At 37.2% G+C, this 13,350-nt stretch overlaps 1 protein-coding gene and 1 non-coding gene across 2 annotated transcripts in view; one reads left to right on the top strand and one right to left on the bottom strand.

The window, feature by feature from the left end:
• Positions 1–548: 548 nt before the first annotated feature.
• Positions 549–13,350, top strand: part of LOC111692118 (NADH-ubiquinone oxidoreductase chain 5-like) — a 13,689-nt gene continuing 887 nt past the window's right edge. Inside the window, exons 1-3 of the mRNA XM_023455857.1 lie at positions 549–632; positions 3,791–3,847; positions 7,535–7,542. Of these exons, the coding sequence (XP_023311625.1) occupies positions 549–632; positions 3,791–3,847; positions 7,535–7,542 (149 nt within the window). The remainder of the gene's footprint in view (positions 633–3,790; positions 3,848–7,534; positions 7,543–13,350) is intronic.
• Trnat-ugu lies at positions 2,353–2,424 on the bottom strand. The gene has a single exon. It is a non-coding gene; the product is annotated as a tRNA-Thr (tRNA).

Raw genomic sequence — 13,350 nt, 5'->3', positions numbered from 1 at the left:
ATGTCGATGACCTTTACATGACCTTGGCCCCAGACGACCAGAGGTCGATGCCCTTGACTTGACCTTGACCCCAGACGACCAGAGGTCGATTACCTTGACATGACCTTGACCACAGGCGACCAGAGGCCGAGAAAGTAGTTAGCCGGTTGTTAGCCGTTGGTAGCCGGTTGTTAGCCGGTTGTTAGCCATTGGTAGCCGGTTGTTAGCTGGTTGGTAGCCGGTTGGTAGCCGGTTGTTAGCCGTTGGTAGCCGGTTGTTAGCCGGTTGTTAGCCGGTTGTTAGCCGGTTGTTAGCCGTTGGTAGCCGGTTGTTAGCCGTTGGTAGCCGATTGGTAGCCGGTTGATAGCCGGTTGGTAGCCGGTTGTTAACCGTTGTTAGCCGGTTGTTAGCCATATGGAGAAAGCAGCGAAACAATTGCGAAAGACGAGAACAATACCTGTAATAGAAAATATATATACAGACCTCTCGACTCCAATGACGAGGACAGCACCTGCAATAGAAAATATATATACAGACCTCTCAATGATAATAATGATCAATTGTCAAACATGGATAATGATGATGAACAAACAGATTGTGAGAGTAGCGAAGATATGCTAGAAAGAGAGATTAGAGTCAACCCCAATGAACTTGTACATAATTTGCGCTATTATATCGAAGAGTGCGGTTTGACTAAAGAACATCGTGCCTGTAGTAATATTATCAACAAGCTACATGATATGGGAATAATTCAGTAACTTACCAATAATCTCCAGCAGTAGCCTTATTAGCTGTAGGCTTTATCGTGCCCCATCATCTTAACGTTAGGACTTCAGGCATTGAGTTTTTACATCTACTGCAGCTCGGCGTAGAGATAGATTCAAGAGAAGAAGAATTGAAACGACTTCTAAAATTCTCAGGCCATTATTAGATAAACATCTTGAAAAAATTCGCCAACTAAAATCCGAAATAACACACTACGACAACCAGTGTAAAATGGCTAAACAGTTTCAAAAAATGAACATTCAAGACAAATGGGATGGTGTATTTACGAATCCTCATCGATTTTCCGTAGCGAAGAATGGACCTACATCTACAAGAATTGTACCAATTACGTTATAATATTATATTTATTATATTTTAATATGCTTAATATATGTTTACTTGTCCTTGTTTGTTTTATTTCCTCTCTCCCTCTACCTTTCATGAATAAGAAAAACCAGTTATAAGACTTTACAAATCATTATGTACCTCATTCGTTTATAGACAGTGGTCTGTTGCTTAACAACAATGGTCGTTTTACGTTCCAATTTCATAATTTTAACTGCAGTACTACAAAATGTGTTGTACGTACATGATATACACAACGTACACGAAATGTATGTATGCTACAGAAATGTTAGCGAGAATGATACATGCCCACATACGTTAATTCAGATGAGACGTAATATAGTTAATGGTGGAAAGCTGAGGGTCTTCGGGGCGTCAATTCCGGAACATTCTAAATTCTACAAGTTGAGAATAACGTTTCAAAATAAGTCGATTGGAGATTTTGATACCTGGAGGTCATTACCTATTTTAAACTGCTCCGATTATGAAGATGTATACGCAGACGCACTCATCGTAGCGTCTGAAAATACGACAACAGATTTGAATACAATTTCTGGACTTATTTACTTTATAACAGTCGCTACAATTGTATTAATACTGAAGAGTATTGCAAAAATCATTCAAAAGTATTATGGTTAATGTAGCGAAAACAGCATAAACTCCACATTTTTACCGCAGTCCTCCAGATTGACTGGTATCAACAACATACGGTTCAGTAGCGCAGCTCCTTCAAGAATTACAACCCTACCACCTCCATTGTATAATATTCAAGTTGATATCAGGAAACAAAGGGACTAAAAACACAACTTTTGTTCTGTAAATTTAATCATTAGATGTCCAATTATTCTTCAGTATATCATAGTCAAGTGTAGCAATAGGTGCTTTTAAAGAGAGCGTAATGTCTGGTAGGAAGCCAATTGAATTAATGCCAAATTCCGTTCCTGAGGCTGAATGCTGGGGACCGCCTGAAAAGGTTTGCCGAATATGTCGAAAGAGAGAACGAAACGTTACTTTTCTACCTTGCACCCATGTGGAAGTCTGCAGCAACAGTTCGAATATGATATTAAATAACTATCCCATATACATCATGTATTACACCTACCTTATGCCAATAAATAGATATAAAAAAAATTCTCGTTTCTTTTTCATATACCTATCGAGTCAGGTTGGCCGAGTGGTTAAGGCGCCTTGTTTAAGCCTTGGTTCCCAAACGGAGCGTGGGTTTTCAAATCCCACACCTGACATTTTTAATAGAAATGTAATTGCCTCTTGTGAGATTTGAACTCACGACCTCCGGTTTACAAGACCATTGCTCTACCACTGAGCTAAATAGGCTCATGCTAGGTTTACTAGCAAGCCTACATATTAGGCTAAAATTTTTGCTAACACTACAATTATAAAGAAAATACCTAATATATCAGGTTACAATTTATACTAAAAAGCTGGTCTGAACCTGTAGAAAACAGGTCTGAACCAGTAGAAAACAAGTCCGGACCTGTAGAAAACAAGTCTGAACCTGTAGAAAACAGGTCTGAACCTGTAAAAAACAGGTCTGAACCTGTAGGACACAGGTCTAAACCAGTAGAAAACAAGTCTTAAATTGAGGCGACCTTGGCCCCAGAACCAGAGGTAGATGACCTTGACCCCAGATCACCAGAGGTCGATGACTTTGAAATGACCTTGACCCCAGACGACCAGAGGTCGATGACCTTGGTCTAGAATGATGTTAAAGGAATCAGGTTAAAGTTTCTGCTAAAAAACAGGTCTGAACCAGTAGAAAACAGTCTAACAGTCTAAACCTGTAGAAACTTGACCTCCAATGATGCAATACCAGATAAGAATGATGCAATGCTGTTTGGAGGTCATTAACCTCGAATGATGCAATACCAGATAAGAATGATGCAATGCTGTTTGGAGGTCATTAACCTCGAATGATGCAATATCGGATAAGAATGACGCAATGCTGTTAAAGGAAATAATATATCATGTTAAAAGATTATGCTAGCGTGGCAGTATTAAAGGAAATAGACTATCAAGTTGCAATTTTTGTTAACACTGTAAAATATAAAAACTGTATAAAGGAAATAAAATATCAGTTTACAATGATAAGAAACATAATAGCTGTATCGAGAACACCAACGGTATTTAGTCTGAGTGATTTCATCGAACGAGCAGGTTGTATGTAAACTGAGTGAAGTTTCCTCTAATTTAAGTGAAGAAGAAAATTACGATTATAGTAAGCCTCTCGATGATATTCTGGCTAAATATGAAGAAGCCGCACGGTGGGAGCAGATATACTTGCTTAATAATGTTTTTCCACTAATATCTAATGTTAACCTTTGGGCTACCAAGATATTTTATCAACGCGGACGACCAAGGTGGTACATTTTGTACCCCAAGTTTTTTTTTAGTTTGTGTGAAAAAATTCTACTTCATATGAAAAAAATACTAAATGGTGATGAAATTTGTTTTCTAGAAAATACGAATACTATAATAAACTTAAATCTATTTTAATTGCAACTGTTGCAGTAATTGACTTTTTTCTGCTAACCATGAGTTTTACAAAAGAAATTCTTCCACTTTTTATAAAAAAGCTTACACTTCTTGTCAATTCTTCTTGGGTAATAATGGTAGCGTCCAAATGTGCTTCTTGGGTTTGGCGGGATGGGTGCGTTTTCCTGAGGTGGCACTTGTCTCATAGCATCTATTACTCTTCTCGGTATACCTTGTAAATTTGTCATTCTTCTGGCTACATGTGGTTTTATGAGGTCAAATCCGACGTCGAGCTAAAAGAATCTTCTTTTGTTCGTTTGGTTTTCTTTCCAGTTTGGAAATTTCATTTTCCATAGTGCTTCTCCATATCCAAATCAAACTTACGTTTCAGCATTTTTAAAGATCGCAAATCTAAAGAAACGCACACTTTATAGGTTAAGAGAACAATAAAATTGCACTTCTGTTGTGGAGCACAGTTCAAGGTTACAGACATGTGATGATTTCGTCATGAACTGCATATGAACATATTTTGCAAAGCGAAAACACCAAACGCCAAGTGGTAACTTCCTGCATTCCAAAAAGCTAATAACAACTTACACTAGTCATATCAGGTTACAGTTTATGCTAAAAAACAGGTCTGAACCAGTAGAAAACAGGTCTGAACCAGTAGAAAACAGGTCCGAACCAGTAGAAAACAGGTCTGAACCTGTAGAAAACAGGTCTGAACTTGTAGAAACTTGACCTCGAATGCTGCAATACCAGATAAGAATAACGCAATGCTGTTTGGAGGTCATTGACCTCCCCTTACCGTGATTGAATTTTAAATTTACCACCGACTGGCCATGTGACGTCACTTCCATGCCGCCATGACACTTCTTGCCTGCCAACACCCACGCATCTCTTGCACAACGACAATGCCTACAAGAAGCCGCTGAAGGAGCGCGCCGAACTCGATGGACACTGATCATGTGGTGACTTTGACCGCAGGTGACCTTGACAAGACCTTGAGATGACCTTGACATGGCCTTGAGGTGACCTTGACCCCCCAGGTGACTGGCATGACCTCGAGGTGACCTTGACATGACATCGAGGTGACCTTGACATGACTTTGACATGGCCTTGACCTCAGGTGACTTTGACATGACCTTGGGGTGGCCTTGACCCCAGGTGACCTTGCCACGTCACTTCCTGGTCCAGAAACCGCCTATTATATCTACTGTGAAGAACATTTTCTTCTTAGGTCCAAACTAGTAATATCAAACTTTGTCAGTAGCGTATTGTATTGCTTATCTAATTCCGGATAATTTTCAACTTCTTTAAAGTACAAAAATTTTAAAAACATTCTCTGAATTCTTTCAATACCTACTGATTTTGTAACACTGATAATATGGATTCCAAATGATGCAATCATATTCTAACTTAGACCTAACAAACAAATTATATAATGTTTTTAAAATTGTAATGTTGCTAAAGTTTCTACAGTTTCTTAATATGAAACCATACGATTTTGCTGCCTCATTTATTTTAGTGAATATGTGTTCCCGAAAAGATAACTTATAATCAAAAAATACACCAAGGTCCTTAATGGTTCCATAACGAGAAAGTGCAATGTCAGTAATAACATATTAAAAAATAATAGGTAATCTCTACTTGGTGTAAGAAACAATTTTACATTTGGATATATTAAGAAGCAATTTGTTATTTGATTACCAAGTTTGCAAATTGGTTAAAGACTTCTGAAATATTAAGCAATCACCTATGGAATAAATCGATGTAAAGATTTTCATATCATCAGCAAATAATAGTTTATTACAGTTGTAACCCTTCCTTTGGAATTAATCCCTTTTTTTTTGGCTAGTTATCTTTTCAGTGGAGGCGTGGGTTCTTGCAACAGAAAACAAATTAACAAAACACAAGTAACAGATTTTAGGAAGTGATTTCTGTAATTTCTAAGTACCCTCAACCGAAAATTTACTTAGAGAACTATAATGAGGAAACCACTAAACATTCAAATTTCGTACTTGGGATTTGGGCCCTTGAAATAATGAGCAGAGCTTTCGAGAACAACTTTATTACGTGCTAGATACAGACTGGCGCACGTGAAGCACACAGTTGGTTTTATACCTGCGGTGTGCTTTTGTTGCATTTTTTTTTTGATAAAACAATAGAAAAACTACGTTACTTATACTACGTGATAAAACATAATGGGAGGCAAAAAATAGAAAAGCGTGATATTGAATCAATCACATGATTCCTCCCCTCTTGGATGGAAGTTCAGGGTTGACAGGAGTTGGTTCCTGGATATTCTGAAGTGGAGTGTTTGGCTTCATTGTCCTTTTTGGGCATATCAGCCACGACTTTATACTCTTCCGAAAGATGAAGAGGAGAAATATAATTACAGTTCCAATAAGGGTCCAGGTAAACCAGGTTGTCCATGAGATTGATGTCGGTTCAATTGATGCAGGGTCAGTCAACTGGACATCTTTTATTCTTTTTACCTCGGACTTATTTATGGTGTTGTCTAACGTAAGATTCGATAGCTTGAATTTTTTGTTTCTAGTAAAAATATTGTGGGTTTCTCCTTCAACCATGAGCAAACACTAGCACAGGTACAATGAAGGGCAACTTAAAGTCCCCACTAGTTGGGTTGCATCTATTCTATTATAGCGCGCCACCACAAATAATTACGGAATGTTTCGGACTGGGAGTGGGGTGTGGAGATATACTATACCGTGGTACCAAAAACTCTGATATATTCGATAGGGTAAATAATTAATCTGATACCAGTTGCATTTGATATTTTTTAAATATTATTTTATTAATGATATGTAATGTATTGTAACATTTTCTTGGTTAGTTAAATCATTATATTGAAGAATTTTTAAAAAATAAAATGTTATAAACCGTTTACTATTTTAACTATTGTTCACTACATCCACATACCTGCATATTTAGTGTTTTCCTGTATTAGAGATATTCATTTATAAATGTTGTCTTAAATCAATACAGACAGGGTGGACTAATAGTGATTATATTACTCCTATGTCATATACCTAGATAGAAAATACTTATTTTATTAGGGCATCGAGCGGTGCCTTAAGGGGGACATTTAAAAAATATTATGAAGTGTACGGAGTGTTTTGGAAGGCTGTATCAAACATGATTTATAAATGGGATGACCCATTTTTTATATTTCATATACACAAAATATTTCAGACAAAATAACTAATGTTTTCAAAAACGAATAATATATATAAATTTCAATAAAAATATAAAATAAATAATTTTATATTATCATATATCTCTATAAAGAGATTAATAAAAAACGTAATTGCGTTTGGTGCATAAATTATGTATTATAATTTGCTACTGATGCAGCTGTTGTTGTTATTGTGCAACAACTGCTNATGATGATGATGATGATGATGATGATGATGATGATGATGATGATGATGATGATGATGATGATGATGATGATGATGATGATGATGATGATGATGATGATGATGATGATGATGATGATGATGATGATGATGATGATGATGATGATGATGATGATGATGATGATGATGATGATGATGATGATGATGATGATGATGATGATGATGATGATGATGATGATGATGATGATGATGATGATGATGATGATGATGATGATGATGATGATGATGATGATGATGATGATGATGATGATGATGATGATGATGATGATGATGATGATGATGATGATGATGATGATGATGATGATGATGATGATGATGATGATGATGATGATCATGACGATAATCATGACGATAATCATGACGATGATCATGACGATGATCATGACGTTGATCATGGTGATGATGGTGATGATGGTGATGATGGTGATGATGATGATGATGATGATGATGATAATAATAATAATAACGCCAAGGGGTCTTGTTTCAAGTCACTGACTTCAGGGGAATAGCTGAGTGGGTGTGGCACCCCATAAGGAAGCTTTCCCAAGACCGTCCCTGCGTGGTGAAGAGCCACATCCTTCTCGAGGTGGCCCTGTTTAAACGGAACACGGCGGATCTACTGGAGTAAACCAGGAAAAAAAGAATCCGTAAGCTAAGGTGTTTGCCGTGCCGATGGATGAATGGCTCTGAGTTAAAGAGTCACAAACGGCTCCTCCGGACACCTGGCGACCTCCGGTTGAAAACAGCCCCTCCGTGATAAGCCTGCTCTGTCACGGTTGAGATCTTTTCAGAGCCCACTCGTGGGATTAGATGGCCTCTAGTTACACACAAACCCTGGAGACATTCACCTCCACAAATGTGAATGAAGATGGTGGTGGCCCATCCACAAAACCACCAGAAACCAGAACTCACAGTGATAAAGGAAAATTTAAGCCAGGAAGAAAATTCACAAAGAGTGGAGAGAAGGTGGAAGCAATTCCCCGGTTCTTGCTCTTAAAGAAGGTACAGGGAGATTTTACAGTTATTAGTCCATTTCTTATAGCAAAAGCATTATATGGTTTAGTTGGTGAAACAAAAATGGTGAATAAAACCAGAGAAGGTTTATTGATTGAAACAGTTTCAAATGCGCAATCCATGAAGTTATTAAATGTAAAAAAATTCCTTGACTTTGAAGTTGAAGTGACTCCGCATACATCGTTAAATACATCGAAAGGTGTTGTTTATTGTAGGGATTTATTAAACTGTTCAACAGATGAAATATTAGAAGGTTTAAAACATGAAGGAGTGCTAAACGTTCAGCGTATTAAAGGAAAAAGTGGAGGGACTCTTGTGGATACTCCAAATCATATTATTACTTTTAACAAACCTAAGCTTCCCAGTAACATCAAAGTTGCTTTTTACAATTTACCAGTCAGGCCATATATTCCATCTCCACTAAGATGTTATAGATGCCAATTATTTGGGCATACGGCATCACGCTGTACTCGTGAACAAGTCTGTGTTTGTGGGCAACCTTTGCATGAAGGTACAACATATCAATCACCTATTATATGTGTCAATTGTGGAGGACAACATTCAGCTCGAGCGAAATCTTGCCCCAAATATCAATTAGAAATGGCGATTGAAAGAGTTAAAATCTTGGATAAGATCACATTTGCTGAAGCAAGACGGAAAGATGAGACAAATACACCAATAGCTCACACAACTTATGCGCAAGCAACACAAGCTGACCAGACTGGAACAGAAGATAACATGCAGAAAATTTTATCACAGTTATCAGCTCAAATCGCAAACATAGTACAAACCACTCTTGAAAATCATTTAAAAGTTAGAACACAAGAATGTGTAAGGGAGCTTACAGTATCGTTGCCAACTATTGGAACAGCTGATGGGAGAGTCGCTACTCTTCCTGTTGCTTCACAGGAAAAAATAAAAAGAGAAGTAGCAATACGATCCGATGGTTCTTCATCTGGTGAAGAATTTCCTTCAGAAACCAGTGAGAATGTCACTGATTCAGCCAGTGGGCATAAAGCCAGGAAAAAGAAGCCTGGTTGGCCGAAAGGCAAAACAAGGAGTTCCAGTCGGAAAGACACTGGTTAATAAAATATTTCCTCAAACAAACAACAAAAACAACAAACAAAAAACAAAAACAACAAACAAAACAAAACAAAACAAAACAACTAAAAAAAAAGAAAAAAAAAACTAAAATGAATAACTTAATTCAATGGAATTGCAGAGGTTGTACACGACACTTACCTGAACTGCAGTTGCTTCTAGCAGAACACAGCCCCTCTGTCGTTTGTCTACAGGAGACTCACTTTAAATCGGACGATAAGTTTCAACTTCGGAATTATAACATACACAGAATTAATCTCACCTCAAACTCACATGCAAAAGGAGGAGTAGCAATAATAATTAACAAAAATTTAGCTGCACAGCAAATAGTCTTACGAACTGAACTTCAAGCTGTAGCAGTGAAAACAATAGGACCAGCTATTTTGACTATTTCTAGCTTATACCTACCAGAACACAATTGGAACAAGGAAGACCTATTGAGTTTAGTGAGACAATTACCTCAACCATACATAATAATGAGATATTTCAATGCTCACAATCCTTTGTGGGGCTCGGAACATAAAGACATAAGGGGGCAGCATATAGAAGATTTTTTGAATGAAACAGAAGCCGTTTTTATAAACACAGGTGAAGGCACATACCTCAACAGCAGAACGGGTAAATTCACATGCATTGATCTCACTTTATGCTCACCAACAATAGGGCCAAATCTCACATGGCTTCCTCTGGAAGATCTGCATGGAAGTGACCATTTACCGATAAAAATCATAAAAGAAGTTAACAACTCGGAAAAAAGGATACATAAAAAATGGAGAATTGATCTCGCCGATTGGGACGCTTTTAGATCCATTTTGAATTCTCCTTTAACTGAACAAGACACAACGACTAAAGTTGAGCAGCTAGCAAGGAACATACGTGAAGCTGCTGAATTAACGATTCCGAAAACAAAGGGAGTACTTTGCAACAAATCAGTACCTTGGTGGAATCAACAAATAGCTGACATCATAAAGGAAAAGTAATAGTAATAGTAATAAGGGAGTACTTTGCAACAAATCAGTACCTTGGTGGAATCAACAAATAGCTAACATCATAAAGAAAAAGAAAAGAGCATTACGCAAATTAAAGAAAAGCCCGAGCATTGAAAATTTAATACAATTCAAAAAGAGAAGAGCAGAGGCACGACGAGTAATATTGACTTCAAAGAAACGATCGTGGCAGGAATTTGTATCATCAATAAATTCAAATACGCAAACAAGTGAAGTATGGAATAAAATAAAAGCCATATCAAACAAAAGAAACTATTCAAATCTTATTTTCTAGAATACGACAACAAACTTATTTACAATAAAAAAGAAATAGCAGAGGCTTTAGCTTCACATTACGAAAATATTAGCAGTGATACCAATTATGGTGATGACTTTCTGATGCACAAAAATGCAACATAATGTGAAATAGACTTTAGTTCCGATAGAGACGAAAGTTACAACACACCCTTTACTTCAACAGAATTTGAACATGCCTTAAATGAATCTAGAGATGCATCCCCAGGAAAAGATGATATCACGAGAGAAAAGAAGATTTGCTTTCGCTATATAACATCATATGGAGTGAAGGCAGGTATCCCAGCCAGTGGAGAGAGGCAATTATTATTCCTGTCCTCAAAGATGGAAAAAATCCCAAGCACCCAAATAGTTGCCGTCTAATCTCACTCACAAGCAGCCTCAGTAAGGTCCTCGAAAAAATGATCAACAGTAGGCTTATGTGGCATCTAGAAACAAGAAATTTAATAAACAAACATCAGTGTGGTTATAGGAAGTATCACTCGACATCAGATCAATTGGTTTATTTAGAAAATGCCATCCAGAATAGTTTTTTAAATAGGGAACACTTAGTTGCTGTTTTTTTGACCTTGAGAATGGTTTTGATAAAACATGGAGGTACATTGTTCTAAAAAAAATGCATGAATGGGGTTTCAGAGGAAATCTTCCCTTCTTCATCCAGAGTTATTTACAAAACAGGCACTTCAGTGTCAGGATTGACGATGAAAATTCAACCACACGTACTTTGCAAAACGGAATTCCTCAAGGGTCGACGATTAGCGCTACACTAAATTCAACCACACGTACTTTGCAAAACGGAATTCCTCAAGGATCAACGATTAGCGCTACACTGTTCCTAATAGCAATTAATGATTTAACAGAAAATCTATCACCATCCGTACAAAAGTGTTTATATGTCGATGATCTTGTCATTTTTGCTTCAGCCAAATCAATAAACAGCTTAAATAAAATCTTACAAACATCCATAAACAAGATAACTGAAACAGCCGAAAAGAGCGGCTTCAAATTCTCTAAAAACAAAACTCAATGTGTACACTTTTGTCGACTTAGAAAACCACATCGAGATCCGCTTTTAAAAATACAGAACACTTGTATAACGCTGACTGACTCATACAAATTTCTTGGGGTACACTTTGATAGGAAATTAACCTGGCACAAACATATAAACCACACTATTACGATCTGCAGGAAAACTCTAAATGTCATGAAATGTGTAGCAAATATAAACTGGGGAGCAGACAGAACAACTTTATTAAGGCTTTACCAATCTCTAGTGCAAACCAAGATGGACTATGGATGCTTGGTTTACTCATCTGCACGTGAATCTCTACTAAAGAAATTAGACCCATTACATAATGCAGGTTTAAGATTAGCGTTGGGAGCTTTTCGCACCAGCTCTATCACCAGTTTGTACTGTGAAAGTGGTATTCTACCTCTCAAAAAGAGAAGAGAGACACTGTTACTAAATTATGCTATAAAAGTATGGTCACAGCCTACTCACATAAATTGCACAAATGTTTTTCATAACAACATTAGTGACACTTACTCATCTAGGCCTACAATCACCCGACCAGCTGTAATTAGAACAAAGGAATTAATGCACAAACTCAACATTTGCTTTCCGCTTGTCTATTCACTAAATCATGGAGAGACTCCACCTTGGATGACTCCAGAAAAAACTTGTCGTTTAGATTTGACAAAATACAACAAATCAGAAGTATGCAAAGACACTTTTCTAAATCTATTCCACAGCATACTAGCTGAATATCACTTTCCTATGTGTATATATACAGATGGATCGAAGACTGAGAATGGAGTAGGAGCTGCCTTTTCTATAAATGGACATACTCACTTTTGGACTTTGCCTAAAATCTCTTCAATTTATACTGCCGAACTATATGCAATATGGCAAGCATTACGCTTTTGCGAATACACGAATGAAAAAATGCACATAATCTGTTCCGATTCGTTAAGTTCGCTCCAGGGCATAACAAATTCTTATTCGGAAGATCCTCTAATTAGAACAATAAATGACCTTATAGCTTATCTCAATACAAAAGAAAAGTCGATTATTTTTATTTGGTGTCCTGGACACATAGGACTTTTTGGAAATGAATCAGCAGATCACGCAGCGCGTACAGCGACTTCTGAAGATATTACACACATCATCCCGATTCGATCAAGTGATATTAAATCATATGCTGCAACCGAAATTCTTTCCGTCTGGCAAATGGAATGGAATAACACCAGCAGCAAATTGAGAGAAATTAAGAAAAATGTAAACAAATGGAAAAACACACATCACTTCAGCAGAAGAGAAGAAGTAGTTCTGACCAGGTTGCGTATTGGGCACACGCGTCTCACGTCTCTTCATTTGTTGGTGGGAGAAAATGAACCGGGTTGCCAAATTTGCAATGTGCCACTAACTGCAAAACATCTTCTAGAAGAATGCACAAATTTAACGCATCTCTTTACAAATTATAATCTACCCAGAAAATTAGAGGAACTGCTATCACCAGACATAAATAAAAACAGGAAATTAATCGACTTGCTGAAGGAAGCGCAACTCTTCAGACTTATATAGAATATATCTAATCTTCTTTCTTTTTACCTTTGTCTTTAACCTAATGTTTTAATACCAGTTAATCCGTGGCCCTACCTGTTATTGTAAAACTTTTAAAAATGCCCTGAGAGGCCCCTGGGTGAGAAGTGTGTGTCCATGTTCGACCCCCCCCCCCAAATATCATCTCCTATCCCCCTCCACTTTTCCTAACTTTCTTCCCTCTCATTACTTCCACTTCACCTAATATATTTCATCAACTTTGTTGATTATGAAAATGTGCGGCTAATGACCTTAGTAGTCGACGCCGCAAAATAATAATAATAATAATAATAATAATAATAATAAT

The sequence above is a fragment of the Anoplophora glabripennis genome, unplaced genomic scaffold, assembly GCF_000390285.2.
Source record: "Anoplophora glabripennis isolate ALB-LARVAE unplaced genomic scaffold, Agla_2.0 scaffold700, whole genome shotgun sequence".
Classification (NCBI taxonomy): domain Eukaryota; kingdom Metazoa; phylum Arthropoda; class Insecta; order Coleoptera; family Cerambycidae; genus Anoplophora; species Anoplophora glabripennis.
The sequence above is the reverse complement of the archived record's forward strand: the minus strand, read 5'-3'. Positions and strand labels throughout refer to the sequence as shown.